Source organism: Impatiens glandulifera, chromosome 9 (assembly GCF_907164915.1).
Source record: "Impatiens glandulifera chromosome 9, dImpGla2.1, whole genome shotgun sequence".
Lineage (NCBI taxonomy): Eukaryota > Viridiplantae > Streptophyta > Magnoliopsida > Ericales > Balsaminaceae > Impatiens > Impatiens glandulifera.
The window spans coordinates 34,453,743-34,481,067 of NC_061870.1; the positions used below are offsets into that span (position 1 = coordinate 34,453,743).

The following is a 27,325-nucleotide window of genomic DNA, read 5'->3' on the forward strand; positions in this document are numbered from 1 at the left end:
AACCTTTATAAAAGTTGAAGGGACAATTTATTTCAAAAATTTGTTTGAGGGCCAAAAGTGAGCGATCGAGATAATTTGAGGGCCGTCCAAGTAATTTGCCATTATATATATATTTATTGAAATTGTTACAAAAAGTTTTGTTATGTCTCCTTAATATATATTGTTTTAACTTTGTGGGCCTTTTTTATTTTATTTTTGGGCTCCAATTCTCAATGTCGGTCTTGTCACTGTTTAATTATATTTGGTTTGTAGTTACTTTTATTTATTTTTATGTAACAATGTGTTGTTAATAGAAACAAAAATTATATTTGGATTTCTTCTCGCTGAGAGCGGGTTATTTTGTTTTTTTATGAAAATTGTCCTATTAAATCTTATCAATAAATCAATTTAAAACATAAATAAATTATTTTTTCATAAAACAAAATATTTATTTTTGTAATAATGAATAAAAATCACAAACAACAACTTTAGGTGTCAATGAAGGACAATTGCCACGTCAAAACTTTACAATTTTCACACCCTCTCTCTTACGTCACTTAAAAGTGCTCATCCACAGCAGCCATGGATAAATACTGGAGGCGGTTGGCGTGTGAATTTGCTATGGTTTCTGTAAGCTTTTTGAAGTCTTCTTTCACCGGATTTTGAAACTTGGCCTCGTCGGAGCTGTACCGGAGCTAGTAGCTAGTGTTTTCTTCAGGCGCCGGTTAGTGCTTTCTTCATTATTTTGGAGATGCTTGAAAATGATTGAATTGATTTCTTGACGCGGAAAATTCAATTTGAAGTATCGTAGTTTGATTGTCCTTGTGGTTCTATCATCCATGTTACTTGTAAATTCTGTTTTAGAAGAGAATTTAGAGCTTGAATTGTATTCTGAAACTAGAAAGACGTTTTAGCTTCGTAATGGACTTATATAACTTGCTTGTAGATCAGTTTCATATTTGATGTGATCTCGTAAACTTCCTCTTGATGTTTAGTTAATTTATTTTGTGTTATTGTAGCTTAATGTGGAAGATTTTACTAGTGTATTTGTAGGTTTTAAATGGCTATAACTACCTCTTCTGAGGTTGAATCTCCTAGGAGGAGGTCTGGACTATTAAGAGATCAAGTGCAGTTGGTTAAAAGGAAGGATTCTGATCGTTTTGAGATTGTTCCAATTCAAGATACTCTTTCATTTGAGAAAGGATTCTTTATAGTAATTCGAGCTTGCCAGTTGTTGGCTCAGAAGAATGCCGGGATAATTCTTGTTGGAGCTGCTGGACCATCTGGTGCAGGGAAATCTGTGTTTACTGATAAGATTTCAAACTTTCTTCCCAGCATTGCAGTCATATCAATGGACAATTACAACGATGCTAGCCGCATTGTTGATGGAAACTTTGATGGTAAAATTATCACTGTTTGTTTGTTTGTTTTCTTAAGCTGTTGAATGAAACCTGTAAAGTACTCTTGTTATCGTATTAGGTTAGCTTGTGAGATTGCTTCAGTCGAGCTGGTAATATGAGAATTAGTCAAAATGATATCTGAATAAATCACTGAATTCCAATGATGGCATTTCAAAATTTAAATACCTCCATTTAGTTGTGGATTGGCATTTATCAGATGAAAGTTGTCTTCTATAAACATGACTTTTTGTATAACCATCCTGTGCCTAATCGCGGACCCTAATCCATGTGAAGGACTTTTGAGCTAATCACATCTCAATCACACTTTTCTCTCATATGATTTTTTTTAAGCTTTAGAGTTAAAAATATGCATTTATTTTATCTTCAAAATCTTATAGTCTTCTCTGATAAATAATTATTTATATCACAGTTCACCAGAAAACAAAAACTTTAGGTGCAAATATACCATTCTCAAGAGAATATGACTAATTTGGTCTTTCATTTGGACCATATAGTTCTACATCCACCTAGATTTGTTAACTTATTTTAGTCGCTATACAATCACGATCGTTAACAATTGTGCTGTTTAATTCTTTTTACTGATGTAAAAAGTGTGACCACCTGTACTGACTATTTTATTATCTGTCAATTGAAATAACTTTGTGGTCTGGAATACTTTATAATGAATTAAATACATTTGATTTGAAACAGATCCACGTTTGACCGATTATGACACATTGCTTGAGAATATTCATGGTTTAAAGGAAGGAAAGCCTGTTCAAGTTCCTATATATGATTTTAAGTCCAGCTCTCGCATTGGTTACAGGTACGAGTTTATCCACATTTGGTTAGTGTGAATCTTTTTCCATTGTACATGTCAGTTCTTCCTTTCTCCTTTATGTTTTTTCTCTTGGGTTGGATAGACTATGTTAGATTTCCATATGAATATAACCATGAAGGAATAACATATTCAATATTTTTGGTAGAATTTTTTCTTGGTCTTTAGGAGGCAGTATAAGTTAATTAAAGCAGGGGTCGTACTTCTTGTCAATAATCTTGTCGCCTGGCTATCTTTTTAAACAAGTAAAATCTGATTTTCCATTAACCTTGCAGTAAATGGCACATCATTTCCATTCTATTGGTGGATCTACCTTTGTAATATGATGCTAAAGCCATCCTTGTTTATTGCACCAATTCAGTTTTCTATCCACCAACTTCTTTTACTTACCTTTAAAAATACAACTTTTTTTCCTTTTATTTGATGGAACTTCTTTTACTTCCCTTTACCAACAGTTGCATTTTGCATTCTTTATAAGGATCTAATATATTCACAGTAACATATGTTGAATTGTTTATGATATTAAATAAAAGAATAAGGACAAAAAGGATATCCTTTTGGATGCTCTATGTCCTACCCCTTTGCATTGGTTGCAAGAGAAAGCTTTTTTCAACCAGGTTTTAGCATGATTTTTGTTCATTGTACTATTTTTTATTTTCTCAACTTGAGACAAGCTGGTATACACTTTTACTAACTGATGTTTAGCATGCATCTCTTATTTTAGCAGAAAATGTCATAATGATCTATTTACAAACCAGTTGGTTTTGGCTATTTTATAAATTTTCATATAAGACAGGCTTCCCTAGATTTCAAGTATTTACTATTCTGAATTTTCCAATCAATTGTTTGGATAGGACAATTGAAGTTCCTAGCTCTCGCATTGTGATCATTGAAGGTATTTATGCCTTGAGTGAGAAACTACGGCCACTGCTTGATCTCCGAGTCTCCATTACTGGTGGAGTACACTTCGACCTTGTCAAGCGTGTTTTAAGGGACATCCAACGTGCTGGCCAAGAGCCTGAAGCAATTATCCATCAGATCTCTGAAACGGTTCTTCTCTATCATTTAGATATTTTCCAGGGGACTTAGTTTCTTCAAGTGTCTATTGTTTGTTGACGAATTAATCTAAGTTGTATACAAAAATCACTCGAACACAGGTTTATCCAATGTACAAAGCTTTCATCGAGCCGGACCTACAAACAGCACATATAAAAATTATTAACAAGTTCAACCCATTCAGTGGATTTCAGAATCCAACATATATTTTGAAGGTTTACTTCCTTCTTTAGATAGAGTTAAATAATGTGTTCCAGTTTGCTTCCCACTTTTTCTGGTTTTGATGAAGTACATTCTCTTAATTTAGTCAACAAGGAACATCACTGTCGAGCAGATACGGGAAGTCCTTTCTGATCAGCAAAAGGAAAGTACAGAAGAAACCTATGATATATATCTTCTACCACCAGGTGAAGATCCGGAAGCATGCCAATCATATCTAAGGATGAGAAACAAGAATGGGAAATACAATCTTATGTTTGAGGTAGCTTAATGCTTTTTCTTTTTTTTTCTATTCAACTATTAATTACCCTCACTGATAAGCATGATCAAGAGACATGGTCAAAGCTTGTTTGTATTGCTGATATATAGCTTCAATGCTGTGTTAAGATATTGATGCTTGATTAATAAATCACCCAATTTGTCATACAATATATTCTATCGTATATTTGACAACAAACAGTCTTAACTGAGTACTTACAGATAAGAATTTTATCAGTTTGTGTTAGGTGCTTTGTATTGTTAAGAGGCAAGAATCAAGATGTTGTGGTCTTGTTTAAGCACAAAATAGAGAATGTGAAAGCCATTTTTCTTAATTTTCTTTCACAAATATCTCATTGAGAAAACTATTCTATATCATCTTTTCATGAGAAAACTTATCTAGACCTAGTGTAGCAGAATTTTATTCTTATTATTACAATAATACTATGAGGCTAATAATCAGAAAATATGGGTCCTATTTGAAAATAGGCTACATTGGCAGCAAGATGTCTTGGGTAGGTTGCATCTGAGGTCTCATAGGGATTTGTATATGTTATCAACTAGAGGAAGATAAGCTTTAGAAAAATTATTGCTAGATGAACACTCGGGTTGTAAGAATTAAACCTGATGTCTTATTTCAAATTTACTTGTTGGCACTTGGCAGGAATGGGTTACAGATATTCCGTTCATTATATCACCAAGGATAACTTTTGAAGTGACTGTTCGTCTTCTTGGAGGACTAATGGCTTTGGGTTATACCATTGCAACTATCTTGAAAAGAAGCAGCCAGGTGTTTTCAGATGACAAAGTATGCGTGAAGATTGATTGGCTGGAACAAGTTAACAGAAAGTATGTCCAGGTACTGTAAAAAGTTACTGTGTTTAGTCGTAACATTCTGTTTAGCCTTGAACTGACATCCATAGAGTTCAGATGTGTCATATGTCTTCAACTTGAAAACTGATCTCAGCTTAATTATAGGTACAAGGAAGAGATCGGCTGTACGTCAAGTTTATTGCTGATCAACTAGGTTTAGATGGTTCGTATATTCCTCGAACATATATTGAACAAATTCAATTGGAGAAGCTCATAAATGATGTTATGGTATAACTAACTCTTTTGCCTTATCAACTTGCACTATATCATCATTGTGCTTTCATTTGTAATGGACTCAACCTTCCAGGCGTTACCGGAGGATCTGAAGACCAAGCTTAGCATAGATGACGATATGGTATCAAGCCCTAAAGAAGCGCTCTCCCGTGCTTCTACAGACAGAAGAACTAAGTATCTTAATCGGTACCTCCACCATATCATATTTCTCTTGTTTATTTTGTGGGCATTTTGGATTGATTTGTTTTACAATCAAATTATTTATGAGGTTCATATGTCATTCTCATTATTTATTCCAGTTGAACTAACAATGCATTCTAGTCTTAGTCTTAGAATTTCATCACTAAGTTATCTTATATGGAAAATGATAAGATATATTTAGTTTGATGTATTATTGTCTTTAAGCACATTTCTATCATGAAGTTTGATCAAATGGGTAGATCCATTTTGATTTCATCATTCATAGTAAATACACCAATTTAAAGTTTCTTCTTCTCATCTTGTCATACATATATCTTTTGGCAGTGGTATGTCACACTCGTTTTCAACACGAGACAAGAACCTCTCTAGGCTAACTAAGCTCGCTGTTAATACTAGAGGATATGATGGAAGAGGACCTGATTCACCGGCATCACATGCAAATCAGGTAGTCTTGACATATTATCAGGTCATTTTTACCATTGTAAATTGATTTGCATTGTTATTTGTTTGGCAAACAAGTAGTAGTAGTAGTAGTAGTCTTTATCCGTGTTTATGAATATCCTATGTCAACTGTAATATTTTGTTTTTCAAAAACAAAATCTTGTTTTTAGCTCCTCTGATAAAATGTTTTGGGTGGATCTTAAAGAAAGTCAAACATATCCATTGATTGAAAACATGCAGGGAGTGATTACCCAACTGTCGGAGCAGATCTCAACACTGAACGAGAGAATTGATGAATTTACATCACGGATAGAAGAACTGAATTCCAAGCTTTGCAACAAGAAAGTAGTGTCTTCTGCTGCAAGCCATCAAAATTTAGCTTTGCAAGCTGAAGTTGGTTGTTGTAATAATGGTGTTGTCCCCTCTCGTTCATCTTCTTCTCTCTTTATGAATACCTTAAGCAACGGTCTACCCCATTCTTCATCGTCTCCTCAGTTAATCAAGGAGTCTCTCATGGAAGAGGTAATAATTACTTTGAGTTTTATGTCATCGTCTAGTCCTTTGTTTGTTTTGAGAATGAAGATAACAGTGGGATAATGTTGTGTTTTAATTAATATGCAGGTAGTTCTTATAGGGAGGGGACAAAATCAAATAATGCATCAAATCGATAATCTGAGCAAGCTTCTACACGAGTCATTGGGAGGAGGAAGGTCTCGGCAAGAGAAAGGAGCAACAAAGAGAAATGAAGATACGAATACAGTTGTAGTTGGAGTTGGCCTGTCCATGCTCTTGTCCTTTGCAATTGGAGGTATTGGTATCTACTTATTCAGGTCTCACTCAACTCAAAATTAACATTCCTTTCTTTGTTTCTAGAAGATAGATAGATTCAGGTCAAACATGTTCAAGACTTTGTTATTATATATATAATATGCTAATAATAACTGTGTTATGCTTATTATTTTTGTTATCATCTAACTATTTGAAGAAACACTAAAAAGCAAACAAAATAAAATTCCAATATTAAAAAATGACTTACAAATAATGTTGGGAGCAACAGCTAGTAGGAATATGAATGAGATTTTGACAACTACATACCAATAATAATAATAATAAAAGTTACACAAAACATATATATAGAGAGAACCCAAAAAAGCAGCTAAAAAAGAACAGACAACAGAGATAGGAGGGGGGGTTTTGTTTGTTTTTTTGGCCAATAATAATTTGTCTCCCCACTCACATAACACAGATAGATATATTCTTTGAAAATGTCTATTACCGTAATAATAATAATAATTGAAAGAATTGCACAAATCATTTTAATGAGAAAATATTGATAAATCATAAGAAATATGGCACTCCACTTCTAGGTCCTCTCATCTGGTTATTTTCCTCCGTTTCAGTGAAGAACTTCACTTCTCTTTCCTATTATTATACAAAGTTAAAACAAACAAATTATTATTATTACCATATCATTCATACATACATACATGCAAAACAGTATATAATTTTACCATATTCTCGTTGAAGCTCAATATCGAAGCCACATTACCACATCGATAACAATAATTTGGTGCAGACCATACCTACATACGCGTCCCCAACATCAAAAATCAGTTTATATTCAATTTTAGGGGTTAGTTAGCAGAGCATATCAAAAACAAAAACTTACTGTTACTAGGCCCTTATCCTGAAACATGTACTTGAGACCTTCCTGCACCAGTTGGTGTGCCCGACAAACCAGATCAAGTTTGTTTATGTGATTGAACTGCAAAGGTATTAATTATTATTATTATGTCTATTTTGAAAGCAACAAATTACTATAAATGGGAATTTTGTTAACCTCGGAAGTAACCCTAGCCCCGAAAAGCCATCCTGCTCCTCTAGGACTCACAGCCCATGTTTCAATATCTTCAGGGTCACTCCACATAAGATCACAAAATGGGCCTTCGTGTGGAATTTCACAATTTCTTTCAATAACCCTAATCTACCACCACCAACAACAACACAAAAAAAGCAGGTTAACACCAGTTTTGCAGGCAGTAACACAGGTTATGAACCCACTCAACAAATAGAAAATTGGATAACGTTAACCTAAGATATAAAGAAATGAAAAAACGTTAACCTAAGTCTAACAGTTGTAACCATAATATCTTTAACATATTTTCTGCAATTATGAATAACTTTAGTTATTGCACATATCTGATGAGTTAGAATAGCAAACAGTATCAATTCTAGATTTTAGTTTCAACCAAGAAATAAGCAATTCATTGCCCAAACAGAGGATTCATAATCGACCATATAATAACAACAGCAATGAATGCATGACTAAGCTCTTCCCTTGGTGATAAGGTGTATCTATTCTCTTCCGCTCCCTGAACTATAAACTGTTAGCTTAGAAATCCACTATAGTAATTCAAGTGGCAAGAGTCTTGCCTAAAGAGCCAAAGGTACCGGGTTCGATTCTCACTAAAACGCCTTAAATGGATGTGGGAGACCATGACTAAGGGGTTTGCTAGTTTACCAAAATTCTAAAAAACCTAAAAAATTATACATGTTAAACTCATAACTAACTAGTTAGTATGCTTCTTCCTCTCTTTTTTAGTCCACTTAAGCCACCCTCCAAACCAAACCAACATAACAAGGGACTCTTATGGTTCTTAGTACACAATGTAAAAAAAAAGAGATATGTTCACACAACAAAATTTAAAAATATTCAATAAACCTGATCAATTGTCCGAATATCAGGCGAAAGTCCACCATGGACACAGAGTACCTGAAAACAGTAGAAGATGTTAACATTAGTCAAAATACATACAACAATGAGATAATACTGTTAATGTTTAAGCATATGATAGAGCAACAGCCTAGAAGAAGAGGGTTAGAGATCGTACAGTTCCATCTATAATTGCAGAAAGAGTCAAATAGTCAAAAACATCAGTGCAGTACCGCCAAGCATTGGCATTTCCATACTTCCTCTGGCATTCATCATAGAATCCATAGACCTAGAAGAATTCAAACATTTATCAATAAGGCATTCTCAGAATTATGTTGTCAATTTTGCAAATAAGGTTAACATTGATACATAACACGTCAAGATTAAATATTACTATGCTTAACCAGTGCCATCCATACCTATGAATCATTAACATTTCCTCACTTTTTTTATGGGGGTCAACAAAATGAGGATAGGTATCTTAATTTTCTTCTATCACAAAAATGTTATAATTTGCATAATGAAAGGATGGTACCATAGGTATGCTGAAAAAATGGAAGAACTGTACACCACAAAGGTCTCCCACTTAGTATCATTGTAAAAAGTTTGATCTGACATAACTTATCATTCCTTTTAAGAATAAAATAGCTTTGCTTAGGAACCATTTGAAAGGACAGATGCATTAAACACAAAATCAAGAAAAATGAGGTAAAAGAATACATCAATTCCATATTTATTTACATGTCATATAGACATTCGGTGTTAAACAACAGTAGAAAAATTGATGATAAAAGTTTGGTGGTTTTCACACTTCTGATATAAAATTACTGTGGACATCAGGAAAAGAAACCAGTATTACATGTCAAGATTTGGGTGACCATTATAAAGCTAAGACAATAGGTAATGAGTTTTCAGAGATCATATAGGCTGCGCAATATCCAAAATATGCTCATGGAACTCAAAATGACATGATAAGCAAGCAGTTGACAAATAGGTACAGCTAAAATCAGGACTGAAGATAATAGGATAAACCTATCAATTTTGAATTATGCTATTAAGGATACATTAACATAAACACATGGTCAATTTTTTTAGCTTTCAAAACCAACACGTAGAAGACCAAGAAGCAAGCCTTCTAAATTGTTAAAGAAAACACTATAGCATCGAAGCATATGCACATTATTCTAATATCAACCTATGACTACTCCCATAGAAACCTATTCAGAAAAGGAATGCATGATTTAAAAATATACAACTAGCTAAAAGATAAAGTCTAGTCTAAAATACAAAATCCTCAATCGATAAGCTACAACAGTGCACTGTTACAAGGACGCTATACTAAATTTTAGTGCAATAAACTTTATATGATCCCCATGAAAAAAATACCTGAGTAAGCTGACGACTTTCATGATTTCCACGAAGCAATGTTATGTTAGCTGGATATCTAGAAGAAATTTCCACAGATAAGAAGTATCAGAAAGAAATGGACTAAAATTGCACTTACACTTGAATATGAAATGAACATCCAGACAAATACTACAGCGCACATTAATTGAATAGAGAAGGCTCACTAAAGGACATTGGTAAAAAAGTGAAGCAATAATGGAAGGGATAAAACATGTATTTATTTAATGAAGATTAACAAAACTAAAATCTTCATCTTCACCTGCAAATGGAATGTTGAATTCAATTCATAATGCAAGCATAACAATAACCTGTTGAAGACTATCTGACTGTTGGCAACCTGATCATAGAGGTCAAAAGGAAAGTCAGTCCCTTGAATGAATCTATTATTGGGCGTGGTTTTCAGGTGAAATTCCACCACATGAAGGAATATCAAACCTCTTCTTGTTAGGATGTTTCCAACAAAAGAGTCTGACAAAATTCTTTAACCATTTCTTATAGGGACCAAAATCAGTTCTCTGTCTATAGCTAAGTTGGTCAGGGCTGAAGGAATCAGAAATTTCATCCCATATCTGAACATTCTTTGTTCATAACAAGAGATCCTTTATTTTACTGTGTAAAATTAGCTTTGAGGAACACATGAACAGCTTTTACTTGCTCAAGAAGGGAGAACTTAGCCCGCACAATCTGTTTGTGAGTGTGTTGCTCTTGGTTGCCAATAATTTAATGAACCTTATCTAAAAAATTCCTCCCCTCTTTTATTGTGAACCATGATTTGGACAATTGAAAGAAAGATTGGAAGAGAACAAATGAAAAACTCAAAAGCTACCACAGAGAAAGAGAGACAGTCAGGAAGGTTGTGCATCTGGATAACCAATTTAACTTCTTTACTAATTTAAAATTCAAAATGTCGATGGAATTATTCAGGAAAATACAATGAAACACGTGTTTGATTATTATTCCAAACTGTGTAGTGAAATACTTCGGCATACAAAGAAGCATTTCTACCCTCTATATCTTCTATGTACCTTGCTTTAAGAAGCAAAAGTATTGTAAAAACTTCAAGGCTATTGTACCCGCGATCGACAAAATCTCCCTGCCAAGAAGAGAGAGCCATAACAAATTGTTTTAGATATGCATTAAACATCATAAGATTAAATAAAACATTTTACCATGAAAATATAATTTGTCCCAGGTACATGACCCCCTGTCTGGAAGAGTTTCATCAAATCATGGAACTGACCATGAATATCACCACAAACAGTTACTGGACTATTGACAGGCTGAACATTTGATTCCTCAATAAGGATATCTTTCACCTGACAATAAAATGATCCAGATGAAGATGAAGACGAGAGTTAGGGTTTTCCAATCCACTAAATAGTGTTGTTGTAAGGCAGAAATTAACAGTGAAACCCTAATTATGCATGAAGAAGAAATAGCTGCACAGTAAAGAGATATAGAAACTTAGATAATTTGAAGGATGGCTTACATATTCGCATAAGAGCTGAAGCTCGTCTTCGGCCAAGTGTTGACCTTCTTTAACCTTGGAAATCCATAGATCCAAATCCATCAGAAGCGTCTTCTATATATAAATGTGTATATATATATCACCCGTCGTGTGTGCTCTACCTACAAGTTTAAGAGCAAACGAGCGAGCAAGCAAACGAGCGAGAGAAATGTATATATGTTTATAGAAGCTCAGTTGGAGTGCGATATGTATGTATCGTCTCTCTGGTGCAAAAAGGGTGGACTCGAGATGGCGCAGAAACGGCTGCAAAAGCAATCGATGATAAATGGGGGTTGTGACCTCGTTCGTTAATCACGACCCGTTCTCTATTACCACCAGATTCAAGTTTTTGTTTTTCCGAGCTTTATATCATAAATTCACCTTTGTTTAATTAATATCTACATCACTAATCCATAAATTAATTGGAAATTTATCTTGAAATTTTGATAATCAATTGAATTTTCAAACATTTTTTTTTACTTTAAAAAACAAACAAACATTGTTTTAACAGTTTCAAACGTAATTATTTATTATGTGCACAATATTTATAAATAAATAAAATATATTTACGTGATATTGAAATTCGGTTCACTAGTTTAACTACCAAATTTTAATATGTCACTAGTTTAACTAGTATGTAGTTCGTACACTACCAGAGTAATGATATAAAAATTGAAAAAAAAAAAATTACAATAACCGCAATTTTAATTTTATTTTTAACCGTTTTAAGTTCATAGACATGTCATTTTACCATCCAACTCAAGTATTCATTTACTCTCACACATATATCCAAATTAATCTTAGTTCTCGACCCCACAATCCGAAAACTCTAAAAATTAAACATTATATATATATATATATATATATTATCTCTTTTATTTATTTTTTTATAAATATCACGTAAACAATAAGTTAGTGTTCCGTTAACCCAACACTTCGTTTTATATAACTTTAACTCTACCTTTTATTAATAAGAATGATAATTTTATTTTTTTTGTTACATTTTTTCTTACTTTTGTCAAAATTCAAAATCAATTAATTTATTATAAAATTTGATACAAACTTCTTTTTCTTAATTTTTATTTAATTTTTTTATTATTTTAAATGACCTTTTTTTTTTCTTCATTTAAACAAATTTCATCTAGTTCAATCATTTCCTTTATTACTTGATAATTTTTAAAAGACAATTTTGATTAGGATAGATAGTAGTGCAAAAATACTAGTTTCTAGATAAATAATAATTGAATCTATCTTAGTTGATATTGAGTTATTTAAATAACAAAGTGACTATTTTCAAATAATATTAGTTTACTATAAATTATTTATAAATAAATAGATAAAAATACATTAAAAGTATGGCACAACATAATACTTTTAATGGCACAACATAAATCAGAAGAGCAGAACATGAATTCATTCACTTACTGCCACAAAACTTTATAAGTTGTACACCAATGATAATTTCAACCTTGTTTGCCATAAAAAAGGCTTTACACAATAAGAATAGCAACTCCTTTTTTTTACAATGCAAAATCACAAAAAAAGCGTCGATAGATGGAAAATCTACATGTTACATATTGGGAGGCAGACAACGGAGGGGAATAATATATATATATATATATATTATAGAACCGTATTGATATGAAGTGCTTTAAGCAATGATGTAGCCATCTGTTTCACTAAAACCTGTCCACCAGATCGCTGCCCATCTCTGCGTTCTTCAATCAGATTCTGAAGTTTCTGGGGAAGATCATTCTCCACAATAAGTTGCTTCGGGCGAGGGTGGTGCTCATACACAGCCTGTAATAGTGTTTCATCGAAACAATTGGTAACAGCAGTTTTCATTAGATGCTAAAACCTCATCACAATTCTCACAAAGTTCAAAAATGGCAGTTTAATTCATCCTTCATAGAAGGACATTTCATAATAAGTAAAGTTAATTCATGTGGTTTAAGTAATTAATTTCCTTTCTATGCATTTGCAATAAGTTAGTTGAAGTTTAAATATAACACTTCTTTTAAGACTTTGTGGAGTATTATTATTAGAAGATCATGGAACAAAATAGAGAGATTAAGAAGAAAAAAAATCTACCTTTATCAATTTAAGCAAGTTGAGACGAGCTATAGCATCCTGGTGGTCAAGCCTTGAAATAAGCAATGGAGTTAAACCGTTGACAGCCAAAGTTGTATTTATCCTAGATGATTTCCTGTAGAGTTCAATAAATAAGTTGAAAGTTTTAATCATCAATAGATTGTTAGTCTTCTAATCTAGACATTAAGAACAGCAAAAATATAACTCTTCCTAATTCATATGTGAAACATTATACATGAGTGGAATCCAAAGTAAATTAAGAACCATTGAATTAGTAACATTGCAACACATACGTGATGATCTTCAAGAAAGGCTCCAATATGTGTACAAAATGCTGCTCTGGACAGCATTGGAAGAACTTCACTAGCTTTTCAATTGCCTCCTTCTTTAGTAATGATTGTTCTACTTTTCGGTTGTCGTTGTCATGTGCCAGGCACACAGCAATAGAATCCAAGGCTGTGACGGACCATATCTCATCTTCGAGGAGACTCAAGTACACGTCAAGCCCACCGTGTGCCCTCAACTGCTCCCTTGAGTTACGTGATGCATGAGCCATGTCGCAAAGTAAAGGTAGCGCATATTGCTTTAATGGCGAACCTGACATAATAAAAAGCATCAAATGTGGAATGATGCCGTTCTCTGCTGCTTGTTCCTGTCTCCTTTTATTTATTTTGCATAAGTTGAACAATGCTTTGAGCACCTGAAATAAAATGAAAACAGGGAAGGATCGCTCAGTATCAAGAAATCCTTTCGCACACTCAACTTGATATTACAAATCAATTGTGAACACAATGAGCTATTGAGAACTACATTTTTCTCCATTTATGTTTCTCTCATAGAAACAAACATTACTTTTAGAAACAAGTTGATCTATAGAAAGTTATCCGAAAGGGTTATCAATTGGGAAATTATAGTTAAAATGTCAACCTATAGAAAGAGGTGATAAGAGAGTACTTCCATCACAATGTGAGGATGACATAAAATCAACAAGGTAGCCTAACTCTCAATTTTGTAAACAATATAGAAGTTAGCCCTAACTATACAACGGGAATAAGGTTGCAATTGTACCTCATGATGTATTTGTGATGTAAGAGGTCCTTCCTTAAGGTCAAGATTTGGGATCAAATATTTGATTGCATCTGCACGCTGAAGGTTCTCCAAGCAATGCGGATCAGTTGAAAGATGATTGATGCACTTCAACAACTATAAACAGAAAATAGCAGTCAGAGGACTTTGATCAAAGGGTATTAACTAGGAAGAGTATTCATTTGTAAGACAATGGAAAAATCAAAAATTATTTGCACTGATAAAATATTTTCCATACCTTCAACAGAATAGGCGATTCTATTCTATTGAACATCTGGAAGAGTCGACTGAGTAAACTTTGGCTGCACATATAGGATTTAACACTTGTGTCGGCACCAGAAAACTCAAGTAGAAGGTCTGCAACTTTCTCCAGATACTCTTTAGCAACATCAGCATTAAAAGTTGATACCATATGGGAGAGCAATCCAGATGATGTGGTGCTTCCTGGCCTAGCATTAAGAACTCCAGAACCAGAAAGGGCACCAGATGCTCTTTGAGATGCAAATCCAGAAGCTGAGGCAGCACCATCATTAGATGTTGGCAGGCTTACTTTCTTAGTCATTGATTTTTGGGAAGTTGATGATTTGTGGGGAGTAATTGGTAGAGACTCAGAATTAGAATTTTCTCTCCCACGTCCAGTTACCTCTGTAAAAACACGTAGGCAATATTACATCCAATTTATTTTTTTTGCAACAAATATAAGCTGGACAAGTTGAAGCCCTGGGCCTCCTAAATGCCACTCCACTACCCCTTTCCCCCAAAAATATCAAATCGGTAAGTAACAAAACATCATTTGCTTTGTTCATCAACCCCGGGAGAAAATTGAACATATGTGAAGAAAAAAACATTATATAAATAACATTTCTTACCAGCAAATTCGGCCATCAAAAAGTCTAGACCATTGGCTTTCTTTTCACTAGATGCATGCAGCAGGGGCAGTATACTAGCATTTCTCTCTGACCCAGAAAGGTGGCGTACATATTCAAGTTGACCAGAGAAATGTCGTGGAGGCTCCTTCTCCAGTAAACTTAGAAGAGGGCGAACATTTTCTTGCTGTGTGGCAACTGTAGTGGAAAAACCATTAGATGGTCGATCTGTGGACATTCTAGATGTAGACTGCCTAGTAGTAGAATTAGCAACTTTGTCCGAGGATAGGGGATCCAATAAACTTGAAGCGGCAGAAGCTTCTGTTGCCACCGTACTAGACTGAGGTTTGTCGGCATCAAAAAGAAAAACTCGTGAATCAGGTGAATATGAAACTGAAGATCGCAAAGGTTCCAATGTTCCTTGTGATGAGGGATGATCTGATCTAACATTTCTGGCCTTCAGCACATCAGGCGGATCATATCCATAAGATGGAGTCTCACCCAGACTACTGGGATCCAGAGATCCAGAACGTGGACGAGCCAAACCATCAACCGGAAAGAAGCCATTTCCATCAGATATGGAAGCCAATCTAGTTGCCTCATTCAGACTATACAAAGTGTTGATAAGCCTTAATAGAATTCCATTCTTAGCAGCTATGCGACAAAAATCCTTTCTTGAAGTAGACCGCTGAAGCTTAAAAACCTGCCACATGCCATCAATAGCTAGATGAACCATTTCCCTGGATACAGAGAAGAAAGTCAATACATCCTCTACATAGGAGAAAGGAGTAAAAATAAAATACTTAAACTAAGAATATGGGGGACCTGTGTAAAAACAGCCATTCCAGACTCAGTCTACAGAAAAATTACACTAAAGTATAAAAGAACTTAGAAAAGTTTATATCATAAAATTCCCTCATGTTGTTTTTGCAGCATCTCAAGAGAGTCGCATGCTCATGGTATTAATCATGCAAAGATGAAAGGGCATTTTTTTTTGTACAACAAACATATCGCTCTTTTTTCTTAAATATTTGACAACACAAACAACTCTGCTCAAACATCCCAGTCATACTATAAAGAATACTCACAACACCAACGAGACAAGCATTTTCCTGAAACTCAGAGTTATTTGTAATTATTTGATTTAAAACTTGCAAAAGCATATGATTAAGCACTTGCTTTCACCAGGAGTTGTGCCATACAATGTTGCTGACTTTTGGGAGCAGTGAATTGATTGAAGCAACGTGAAGGTCATCAGCACCAATTAGAAGCCTATCCCCTAATCATGTGGTGAACGATTTGGAAGAAACAAAACAGAAGAACCTTTGACAAATGATCAAAGGTTCCTACTCTACGTGTTTGTTTCTATTAAGAAAAGGAGTTCTACACTGGATGGGATTATTTTGATCTCATAGGAATCTAACTTTTTTGTATTTTGTTTTCCCTTTCATGTAATCCCTGAATGCATCTTGTGTTTCTCTTTTACTTTTTTCGTTTTTTAATAAAATGTTGACATTTATTCCAAAAAAAATGTTGCCTTCACCAGAAGTTCCTTCGTCAACAATTTATACAACTACGTAGAACATCTTTTTATTTGCATCTTATCTGTAAAAGTTATTTTTTTACTGGCTAAATAGAACTTTCGCTCTTGTTTGCTTCATTCATGTTCAAGCCAGTTTGTCGGTTTCACTGGATGGCTCATGGCAATTAACCTGTTCGTGTGAGCCGGACATGAGCAGTTTCCATGTGAAGGTCCTCCAATATTTTCTTTCTCTTTTCCTTTTTCCTTTTTTCTTTCCTTTCTATTCCTAGATGTACATAATTTTTGTTTTTCCTTCCCATTTTCTTTTTAATTTTTTAATGCAATGAACATTGTTCAAAAAATATATATTTTACTTGCAAGAAAGGAGAAATTTAGACCTGTACTTCACATAATCAGCCTCCAGAAAGCCTACAAGAATTGGTATGCCACGGCAAGCAATAAACATTTGCAATGTCAACGAACTGCAGAGAAAGGATGCAAAAAGTCACCAACAATTCAGAATTCTAATACGCTTCATGGTGAAGCAAACTTACCTTGACTGACAAAGTTGTTGCAAAAAATAGGCTGCTTCTATTCGAATCTCACGTGATTGTTCTGGCCCAGCAAAACTCATGATAATGGGTATCTGTGCAGAAAGGTTGCAATCATATTAGGAGTATGGCGTCTTCAATCTGAACACAATAAAACTAAAGACTGTGTTTGCAATCATATTATAAGTATGTTCAATTTTCTTAATGCTTTTGCATCCATCAGGAAAAGAGGGATTTGGACGGGATGGGACTATTTTGAGTTAATTGGGATTTAAAATTTCTCGCTTTTATTTATTTCTTCTGTTCCCCTCTACTCTACCCCCCGTTTGTACAAAATTGCACGCTCGCGTTCTTTCTTATAGTTCACTGAAAAGTTGATATTTTTTCAAGAAAAAGTTTAGTGGGCGCTATTTGATTTTTCCCATACAAGTTCGGAGAGTTGTTTAATCTACGTTCCAAGCTGATATCAGTACATGACAGAAAAAAATTGACTAAGAATTAAAGCCATGTGACTAGCTCCAGAAGGCATTCTTTATCCAATTAATCTCCTCTTCAGTTAATGTAGAAATAAAAAATTTATGTGGGTCATGAAAAATTGACCATGGTCAGCCTGATCCAGTTAAGTAAACTAAATACTCACAAGGCCAATGAGACAAGCATTTTCCTGAAATTCCGAGTTATCTGTAATTATTTGATTTAAAACTTGAAGCACGGAACATGTGACCTGCAGCATAGAACCAATGTTCACTTTACACACAAAATGAAAAGCAATAAGCACAATGAGCTACCAAGAAATGAATATTATTTTGTGAGGATAGACATACATTTGTTCGTGGAACCTCAAGTAATTCCATTAGAGGGAGAAATCCATATTGTTTAGCAAATACAATTTTCTGCTCAGGACGTTGGTTGAAGAAAGTGATCAATTTCTGACATGCAGTTACAATAACATCTTCAGGTTCATCTTGTCTCAGTGACCCAACCAATTTGCTGAATTCAATTGCCTACCAAAGCAATATATGAACTCAGAATAAAATCACTTCAATAAGACAGATGGCAATTTCAAGGAGCTAATTTCTCGCTATATCTGCCTAAAATTTCATAATAGAATAAAGGAGAGGTGATGGAGGGGTTGCTGATTTGATGTATTCCCTATAATGAAATGAAAAATAAGTAAAAACAGATCCATATGAGTCTGTTTGGAAGAGGTGAGAAAAAAAACTTGAAGGAAGATGAATTCCCTCCAACAAGAGTGTGTTTACTCAAATTTGAGAAAAGAACGTTGTAAACATTATTCACACATGTTAGGGTTTTTGAGATACATGAAACCAATATGTGAAAATACCAAATAGAAATATAAACTTGAACTTGGAATAAAGACATTCTTGAGTAAGTAAATATCAAATTGGGAACAAGATGAGATAGAAGTGTTAATAAAATTGTTAGGTCATTAAGCACCCAGATAGGAAAATGATAAAAAAGTGTATTCAGAATAACACAAGATTCCCTGGTGAAAATATCATGAAACTTGCAATCTTTCCTTGGAGTGTGTTCAGTAACATAATTCATAGAAGCAGACGGACACGCAAAACACTTGACTAGACCTAGGTCAAACAAATAAGAAATAATAGTAGAGAAAGCTTGCAATCATCTGATTTAAACTTAGAGCTATAGGTAGTTTATCTGATTTAAAACTTAAAAAACTGGATATTGTATTGATGGGACAAAATCATTGAGGATTCTAGGAGATTTTATCTTTGCAGAAGACAATGGATCTGGATCAGGATTTTTTTTCTTAAGTTAATGTGTTTGCTATAGAAAATTTGAACTACCATGATATTTTTTTAAATGGCCATGATGGCTCTAACCCGAGGCCCAAGGGCCAAGAGACCTTATGGCATCAGCCTTAAGCCTCTACCATTGAGCTAAACGAACAAACTCCCATGAAATTATTTTCCCTAAAATCATTTTTTAATAGCTAAGATTTATATCAATCCTTGTTTGTTGGGTATATTGATTTTTTAAATCTCAAAAGCAATTAAAAACTGTAATATTTTATCTTTTCCAAAAAATAACTGTAGTATATTATTATTCAAGTTCTTTCTAATGAACTACCAAAAAGAACAGAAATGTTTTTTTCCATGATGGGAGCAGAATGAACCATGACTATTATAGTAACTAGGTTTTATCTGCACATAGAACACAATAAAAATGAAGTGCATAGATGATTTGTCCTCGAAGTATAGAGGAAAATTCCCAGATGGAAATGAGAAAGTTTGGTTGATACCTGCACTGGGAAAAGGTTCTCAGTAGGCAACTTTTCATCGAAACCCTAGCAGAGGAGAAAAATAAAGTAATTAGAAACTACAAGTTATAAATTAAGTTTACCACATCTGGCTAACATTATTTTGATCAGTCACATCTGCCAATTATCAATCATACCAATCCTTCAATATTAATGACATCATCCTTTAGAGCACCCATCACAAGCCTTATAAGGTCTCCACCATTGTTCTTCACATTGCCAATTTCCAATTGCTTTTGGGCAATTGCAGCCCTTAATTTTGTAGCCAGGTCAAGTTTACCATCATGAGTTACAAATGCATTCCCTTGATTCATATGAAGTGATGATGCAGATGTGGATGCTTCAGTAACCCTACTCTGCGGAGCTTTATCCATTGGATGGAATAAGTCATCCAAAGAAGCATCTCCAGGAGTGTCACTAAATCTACTGAGCTCGTTTCCAAAAGAAGGTTCAGATGTCATAGCAGCCTTGAGAAAAAAATGATCAGAGAAATCAATTTCCAATTGCAGCATTATATTAACTAAATAGAACCTTTCAGTAATTGTACAGGAAAGGAAGAAGCCCGAGATACACATACAAAAGATTAGTCGGACTAGGAAGATAATATACTACCTCCAAAAATCTAAGATTTGCATTTGCATTAGATCACAGACCAATTGATTTCTCATAAACATGATACAGAGAAGGTACTTTACCTTTCCAAGAGTGTAATCTTTAGTTCCAAAATCAAATAATTTGGGCTCAGCTTGGGAAGATATTGCATTACCACTCTGATCTTTATCTGAGACATTTTTCCCTCTTTGGTCACTATATCCAACAGATCCACCAATGACTTCCCCATGTTCACTGTTTTCCACTTGCTGAATCACCGGGTGAACATCATTTGCTGTTAATCCAACAGAAATACCATGAAGTGGTGAGTTTTCTTTTCTTTTTTTGAGAAATGGCTTACGCCATTAATTAAAAAGACCCGAAAAGTGGTGAGTTTTCATGGATAGCTAAGGTGGGAACTTGATCCACAAATTTACCATCAGTTGAATTATCAATGGCATCCTCCACATGATTGCTACTCAAGTCATTATCTTTGCGAGAACCTTCCACATAAGCAGTATCACTTGACGGCAGTTCTTTTAGTGAACCCTGAAATTAAAATTGAGTGACTTAAAAGATTTTTAAATTTAAGTGAGATGGTATCTAAAACTAATTGTTCGCCAAGATTAAAATGCCCGTGAAGTTCAAGTGTAAAAGTAAGTACATCGTCTTTCCCTGCTGATGGGCTTTCCCCTGAACTCTGATCATTTGAAACATCTACTCCTGTGGATCTATCTGCCTCCATATTTCTGCATTAAACCAATAGTTGAAAGATTATGCACGGCATTTTCTAGTTAGATGAAGCGGGCTGCATAATGAGTGTGTGTTCTTATAATCAATAAAGTTCTTGAGAATAGCAAAATTAACTCATACATAAACAATTAATATTAAGATCAATAAGAATAATAGGTCATGTAATTTCATGTGTCTCTTGCGACATATGTTATTAATCCTCCTGTCTTTTGACTTCCCAACATGCTAAAAAAACTAAGTACTACAAGTCCTCACATTGCTTGAAATTTCAGCTTTTGGGCTAAAGAAAATGAAACAAAAAGCAAGTTCAATGTCAAATAACAGACCTTATCGTTCCACTGTCACGGATAGAAGACTGTATAACACGCCTTGAGTTTTGTATCCAGGGGTGTGACAGAAGTGTCCTAGCATCAGGTCTCAGCCTAGCATCCTGGAACACACTTTAAATGATAAATTCACCATAATAAGAAATAAGTTTTGATTTCCTGGTTTATTTTTTCAATAAAATCGTTCGCCATTTTCCCAAAAGAATAAGAAAGAAGTTTTTAGTTCCTCAATTAACAGTGTGTGTTCTTCTGAACAATCATATATGTAAAGGTTCTTTGACGGGATAGGAATCTAACTTCTGTATTTTGTTTTTTGTTGTTTTTGCCTTTCCATTCCCCCATCCCTTATTGTCAAAGGATTGGACCTCGCATTCACAATCTTTTTAATACAAAGTTAACCCATTTCAAAAAAAAAAAACATAGATACTAAAGGCCTTATGTTTCTTTGATGCAGATGAAAATATTCTCTTGTAGACTGTTGGCATTATCACAATGACATGTAAACAACAAATAGCTAGGATTTTTCATACTACATTCACAACATGCCAACTTTATGCCTAATTTAATTTCCTCTTTATGAGAGATTGGCAATATAGTGTATCCATGTATTCTTCTTAATCTTGATACACAGAAATTGCTTTAATTAAATAAACACATAATTTGCATATGGAATTAATTGATATTGGAGATAGATGAAATTACTCTAGGAGAAGACTCGGGAAGGATAAAACTGCATTAATAAAGAAATGGAAGGTGATCAAGCTCAATTGGGAGGAAAGATACATGTAGATAAACACAATTAACAAGTCTTTGTAGAGTTGAGTACACAAAGTTCAATTTTACAGAACTAGATAAACAAACAAGCCTTTTATTGTTTTTTCCTAGTTGACTTTACTTAGCCCATCAACAAAGTTAAAACATGTTAGAATGAGTGGTTCAATAAATGCAGACCTTCTGACCCGTTGGATCAACAATATTCTGATGGTGTAAGATAATATAGATTCCTTTCCTTATGGTAAATACTATCTTGTAGTTAGCATAGTTCACATCTAAAGACTAGCAGGATAAAATAGCTCATGAAATTATCAATGGGCTTGACACAATTGACAGATCATCCAACTAAATTTTTTTAAGGATAATATTGCATGCATCCATCATTACTGGCAGCCTATGCCATTGGCTATTCAGAATCTTCTTTCTTTTATACAATTTTTAAATGTTCATGGTCCAGATAACTTATTAAATATACTTTCATTCTGGTTATGTTATGTATGAAGTAAACAAGAAAAGGAACAATTAACAAAAGACATGATAAGCCTGCCTTCTTAAAGCACTGACGTAAGAAGTCCGTGATGTCAGGTGACAGACCGTCTGGTATTGGAGGGTGCTCATCCTGAAAAGGCAGATAGGAATAGCATTTATTGTTGTCAACGCCTATCAACATTACTCTAGCATTAAAAGAGTGTCAAAATTTAATAAATTATTAGCAAAATATAACAAGGAAAAACATAACTACAAGCTGATTTGGAATAACACCTTCACAGAAGAATAGTAAATAACCAACTGTTTATGATTTCATTTTAGTTTTAGTTTCTGAGCAAAAATAAATAAAATTGTTCAGCAGTTGATCATTAAGCTTCTGTATTAAGTTTGAAGATAGTTATTTTACAATCTGCTATTATATCATTCTTCATTTGAGCCAGAAGTTATATTCCTACTTCTGCAGCTACTGGTTTTGAAGAAGATAAAACATGTAGAAATGTTCTGCTATCATATGATTTAGTTACAGTTTTGTCAAAGCACAAATTGACATGTATTTGACAATAATGCCTATCACATGGGTTTGGGGGGGCATGTATGAATTAATGTCACATTATCATGTCTTGTCTTTATTTGAAGGATTAGGTTTCAATTTCAGTCATTTCATTATTCTTGCAACCAAATTATATGTTTATTCTCCAACTGAAATTAATTTTTCAAGAACAGAATTTCTCTTTTAGTTGTCATGTTATTTTACACATATTTGTGGGGGAAATAAAAAAAAAAATCATATTTCCTCACATAGACTAACCTGTACGATTCTGAAGAGAGCAGGCATTGGCTGAAGATCATAATATGGAGGAACACATGTTAGAAGCTCAATCACAGTGCAACCCACACTCCAGATATCTGAAGCAGCGCAAACACCTGACATCTCAATTACCTGTATTTTGTGGCATTGTTTACTATCAGTAATTATACACTAAAATTTAAAACAAGTTTCACCTACTTTAGTGCCTAAGAGATCAAAGATAATGGGCTCAATTCTCACTAAGAACGCCTTAAGTTAAAGTGGGAATCGTGCTAACTTCCTAAATTCAAAAAAGAATGATTCACCTACTTTGACTTTGATGAAAACCAATTTGATTGTTCAAATGAAAGTTATTCATCTACTTTGTAACAAAAATACTACACTTGTATCACTATACTTCCTACATTACTCAGAAGTGGACACTGTCACAAAGATCATAAATCAACCATATACCATATTTGTTAAGAAAAATAGTGAACAAAAGGGCAAGTTGGAGAACAAACCATATCAAGAACATTTTCCTAATGTTGGGGGTTAGAGTGAACAGCAATTGAATACACTTGACATCTCTGATTTTGGCTAATATTTACCACAATTTTTGCAAAGTACCACATATCAATCTCTTTTGATATTAACATTAAAACTGTTGTCTTTAAAAACTGAAGCCTTCTTGGTCTCCTTTTCACTTTATGGACACCCTTAAGAAAATATTACAGGCTATAGCTAATGCCCAAGACCTGGAATTCTATTGCAGCGTGGTAGTGAATTTACAGAACTGCCAAATCATGCAGTCCCAATAATGGAATAAGCTTGCCTAATTTCATATAATGGAATAAGCTTGCCTAATTTCATATAATGCAATAAAAAAATGGCCAATATGCTCAATATTAGGATCAGGAGGAGTACAACAAGGAACCTAATAAGTTTGTCAATTGATTAAAGTTTGTAGCGGAATAAAGAATCATCAACATAATTAACAGATGGAATAATATAGTATCTCAAAAACAAGAAACACATCAGATAGTACCTCAGGCGCCATCCAGTATGGAGTTCCAACCACTGAATGTGTGTTAACATCTGCTTCAGTTAGTTTTGTTGCAACACCGAAATCTGCAAGTTTCACAAGACCCTGAAAGCATAACTTAGTTTGAAATCCAATTGTACAAGGTAAAGTAAATATTGACAGAACACTCCAATCGCCAAAAGAAGCCATTCTTGCAAGGAAAAAATGTACAGTAGCTGACTGTAAGCAGTTTCAAGGTTAGAATATTTGAACTTAAATGTGTTACAAGCACTACTGAAACAAAATCACTTGATGCAATTCAAGGACCACCTCAAACAAGATAAATAAAGCTAGGTTTAAGGTCAATCTAACAATGAAGTAAAAGATATAAGATGATCAGAATTTATCAAAAATAAGAGTGCCGGCACAAATTTATCAAAGAGAGACCATCAAGTTCACTAATATTGCTTTGCATTTGAACAGGTTCTCCATAAACCCATACATCATAAAACATGGGGATTACATTAAATCATGTTTGTATTGCTAATATTTCTCATGCTTTATCATGTAGAGAGATATGACTCAAATCCTTGACATGAGGTGGTGATGGTTAGATGTAGTTCATTCCAAGGGAATAACATTCAATTATTAAAAATAACTGGAAACCAAGTTGTTTCGTTAAAATAGAAAATAAAGCTTAAGTACCTCTTTGGTAGTCAGTATATTTGCCCCCTTAATATCGCGGTGAATTACACCTTGTTCGTGTAGATAAACTAAGCCTTCCAGCACCTACTCATCATCACAAAAGACACAATAAACACAAATCCTAGTAGAATATGAGATTTTAAGGAATAACTACCTGGGCAATATAAACAGCCACCAATGATTCAGGAAAAGGTCCAAACTTGTTTGGCTTAATAATATTGGCAAGTGACCCGTTCTCCACATACCTGTTAATCCAAAAATGATAATTACATAACTGAATTGTGAGCCTTGTTACCTACAGAAAGACACGTGAAGAATAAAAAAGAAAGGCAAAATAGCCTAAGCTTCCTCCTTACTCAAGAATAATGTGAAGATGAGTCTTCGTCTTTGATGATCCCAAATATTTCACAATGTTCTTGTGGTTCAGATTCTGTGTGGCATGAAATTATTAATTAGAAAACATGATCAATGGAATTTTCCTAATCATAAAAGATGAACGGATCAGACAACTATTAGTAACAATGACAATGAGTTTTAATCAGACACCACTATCAAGGTTAAAGTACAGTCTTCCCCCCTAAAGTCATCCAGTTCATTTGTATTATTTAAGACATTACCATGTTAGAAGGAAATTACCTTAAGCAAATCAATCTCTTGCTGAAATGTCACAACATCCCGCCAAAGAAACATAATTCCAAAAAATGACAACGGGTTAGAAGTGGTATAAATTCATCTACTGAACCTTAATGGTAAGATATCACAATTTCGACAAAAAACAGAACACGGGCAATCCTCTATGTTAGAAAAAGAAATGCATAATGAGCCAAATTTGCATTCTAACGATATATATGACGCCGCGTGATCTCGGAAAGTCAGTGGATTACAAGATAAGAGCAATATAATATTAAGAAAAAGGGCTTAGATTTCGTATCAACAAAGAGTAGTAAAAGATATCTTTCAAACACACGTAAAAGTAAGGATTAAATATCAAGACACGTAGCAAGAAAATAATGGATTAAATATCAAGACACGTAGCAAGAAAATAATGGATATCCTCATAAATATACAGTATATTGATTGCTATAATACCATGATAATATTGAGATCTTCTTGAGCAATGTTTTCCAAAGAGACTTGTTTAATTGCAACAAAATCTCCATTCTCCAAATCCAATCCCTTGTAAACTCGTGCATAGGCTCCTTTCCCAATCTCATCACCAAGCATCTGGAATTTAAGTATCAGCAATGCAAAAACAAAACAGTTAGAAATAAAATAATAGTGTTGTTCTTAGCGTTGCACAGCTTGTTAAGTAACCGGATTAATTCCTCATCTAACTTAGTAGTAGATAAATCAGTAATGACAAGTAACTGTAAGAAGAATGCATGAGAAAACCTATGAACAATTATGAACAATGAGCTCTTCTAGCTTGAGGAAAACTAATCATACAACAAAGAAAGCCCTTTTCTTTCTCCATTTGATAATTGTTAATGTTTTCAGCAATTATATTATGAATTGAGAAGAAAAAAGTTGGGAGTTCAAATTCTAGACATCCTGCTTCTTAGAAATCGATAAGCATACAAATCGGAAACATTTGAAGGGACGAAATCATGGAGAGTATAGAAAGAGGGGAAATTGCTTACATATTTGTTGTCGAGAGTCTTGGATTTGTGAAAAGCGGACGATGCCGACTGCCTAGACATCGTCTCTACTTTTTGTAGCTTCCAAGAACGTGGGGTTTGAGTAACCTCAGAATTATGGCAATGTTGGTGCAGGTTATATCTGGCTAAAGATGGGATGAAAACGATATATGCATGAACTGTATGAATAATGATAGACAGAATTAGAAGCAATTGAGTTGAAATGGGTGGGGAATTGTGTGCTGGTTTTAGAGAAATTATGGTCACGGTGATGATGATGATGATGATCGGAGGAAGAGAAATCTCCCGGAAGGGGAATGGGAAGTGTGGGAAGTGCGGGTGAGCTGGCAAAGTGGGCCGACAGGCAGCTTAATCAACAGTGACATGATGGGCCAGAGCTTGGAAATGTCCAGCCCATCCAATTATTTTTTAGTCCTCTCCCTACAGTCTTTTGAAAAAAAAAAAAAAAAAAGTAAATAATATAGGTGATGAAAGATGTAAGAAAATCCAAATATTATAAATTACATTATTTATTAAATACAATAAAAAAAATTAAAGCACTCTTAAATTAAAATAAAATAAAAAATAAATATTGATGACAAAGTTGGAGTGTGCTTAAAACAAATTTGTGATGGCATAAATTATAAATGAAACGTATAATATATATTATATGTATGTATTTTTTTTAATAA

At 34.0% G+C, this 27,325-nt stretch overlaps 3 protein-coding genes across 5 annotated transcripts; 1 reads left to right on the top strand and 2 right to left on the bottom strand.

Moving 5' to 3' along the window:
• Positions 1-518: 518 nt before the first annotated feature.
• LOC124915355 (inorganic pyrophosphatase TTM1-like) lies at positions 519-6,466 on the top strand. 2 transcript variants are annotated; one of them, XM_047456053.1, is made up of 12 exons: positions 519-703; positions 1,022-1,379; positions 2,091-2,205; positions 3,072-3,267; positions 3,375-3,488; positions 3,581-3,754; positions 4,415-4,609; positions 4,729-4,851; positions 4,931-5,043; positions 5,383-5,503; positions 5,740-6,021; positions 6,121-6,466. In XM_047456053.1, the coding sequence occupies exons 2-12, from the start codon at positions 1,040-1,042 to the stop codon at positions 6,349-6,351; spliced, it is 2,004 nt and encodes a 667-aa protein (XP_047312009.1). In that variant the 5' UTR covers positions 519-703; positions 1,022-1,039; the 3' UTR covers positions 6,352-6,466. The 2 variants fall into 2 exon arrangements, with proteins under 2 accessions (XP_047312009.1, XP_047312010.1); XM_047456054.1 differs by having other exon boundaries at positions 1,033-1,379.
• Positions 6,467-6,559: 93 nt separating this feature from the next.
• On the bottom strand, positions 6,560-11,452 carry LOC124916522 (phytochrome-associated serine/threonine-protein phosphatase-like). The gene is made up of 10 exons (XM_047457251.1): positions 11,109-11,452; positions 10,789-10,935; positions 10,645-10,712; positions 9,599-9,656; positions 8,391-8,501; positions 8,222-8,272; positions 7,340-7,483; positions 7,169-7,264; positions 7,011-7,082; positions 6,560-6,921 (listed from the first exon to the last, which is right to left on the bottom strand). Exons 1-10 carry the CDS (start codon positions 11,187-11,189, stop codon positions 6,838-6,840), a joined length of 912 nt encoding a protein of 303 aa, XP_047313207.1. The 5' UTR covers positions 11,190-11,452; the 3' UTR covers positions 6,560-6,837.
• Positions 11,453-12,524: 1,072 nt separating this feature from the next.
• LOC124915237 (MAP3K epsilon protein kinase 1-like) lies at positions 12,525-26,966 on the bottom strand. 2 transcript variants are annotated; one of them, XM_047455918.1, is made up of 25 exons: positions 26,637-26,965; positions 26,086-26,220; positions 25,633-25,653; positions 25,353-25,426; positions 25,151-25,241; positions 24,997-25,080; positions 24,316-24,417; positions 23,289-23,420; positions 22,539-22,610; positions 21,218-21,321; positions 20,803-20,887; positions 20,576-20,687; positions 20,243-20,433; positions 19,685-20,014; positions 19,530-19,574; positions 18,067-18,246; positions 17,883-17,966; positions 17,246-17,337; positions 17,090-17,173; positions 15,173-15,909; positions 14,542-14,948; positions 14,286-14,420; positions 13,511-13,917; positions 13,218-13,332; positions 12,525-12,926 (listed from the first exon to the last, which is right to left on the bottom strand). In XM_047455918.1, exons 1-25 carry the CDS (start codon positions 26,694-26,696, stop codon positions 12,750-12,752), a joined length of 4,056 nt encoding a protein of 1,351 aa, XP_047311874.1. In that variant the 5' UTR covers positions 26,697-26,965; the 3' UTR covers positions 12,525-12,749. The 2 variants fall into 2 exon arrangements, with proteins under 2 accessions (XP_047311874.1, XP_047311875.1); XM_047455919.1 differs by lacking the exon at positions 25,633-25,653 and having other exon boundaries at positions 26,637-26,966.
• Positions 26,967-27,325: the final 359 nt, after the last annotated feature.

What these genes read in the sequence shown, in the direction of transcription:
- LOC124915355 (XM_047456053.1), top strand. Translation starts at nt 1,040, where the DNA reads ATGGCTATAACTACCTCTTCTGAGGTTGAATCTCCTAGGAGGAGGTCT. An exon ending in TTAACAGAAAGTATGTCCAG is followed by an intron (nt 4,610 to 4,728) that starts GTACTGTAAAAA and finishes GCTTAATTATAG; the next exon opens with GTACAAGGAAGAGATCGGCT. An exon ending in AGGAGTCTCTCATGGAAGAG is followed by an intron (nt 6,022 to 6,120) that starts GTAATAATTACT and finishes ATTAATATGCAG; the next exon opens with GTAGTTCTTATAGGGAGGGG.
- LOC124916522 (XM_047457251.1), bottom strand. Translation starts at nt 11,189, where the DNA reads ATGGATTTGGATCTATGGATTTCCAAGGTTAAAGAAGGTCAACACTTG. An exon ending in AAAGTCGTCAGCTTACTCAG is followed by an intron (nt 8,502 to 9,598) that starts GTATTTTTTTCA and finishes GAATTCTTCTAG; the next exon opens with GTCTATGGATTCTATGATGA. An exon ending in GGGCTAGGGTTACTTCCGAG is followed by an intron (nt 7,265 to 7,339) that starts GTTAACAAAATT and finishes ATACCTTTGCAG; the next exon opens with TTCAATCACATAAACAAACT.
- LOC124915237 (XM_047455918.1), bottom strand. Translation starts at nt 26,696, where the DNA reads ATGTCTAGGCAGTCGGCATCGTCCGCTTTTCACAAATCCAAGACTCTC. An exon ending in AAGATTACACTCTTGGAAAG is followed by an intron (nt 20,015 to 20,242) that starts GTAAAGTACCTT and finishes TTTTTTCTCAAG; the next exon opens with GCTGCTATGACATCTGAACC. An exon ending in ACTTGCTTAAATTGATAAAG is followed by an intron (nt 12,927 to 13,217) that starts GTAGATTTTTTT and finishes ACACTATTACAG; the next exon opens with GCTGTGTATGAGCACCACCC.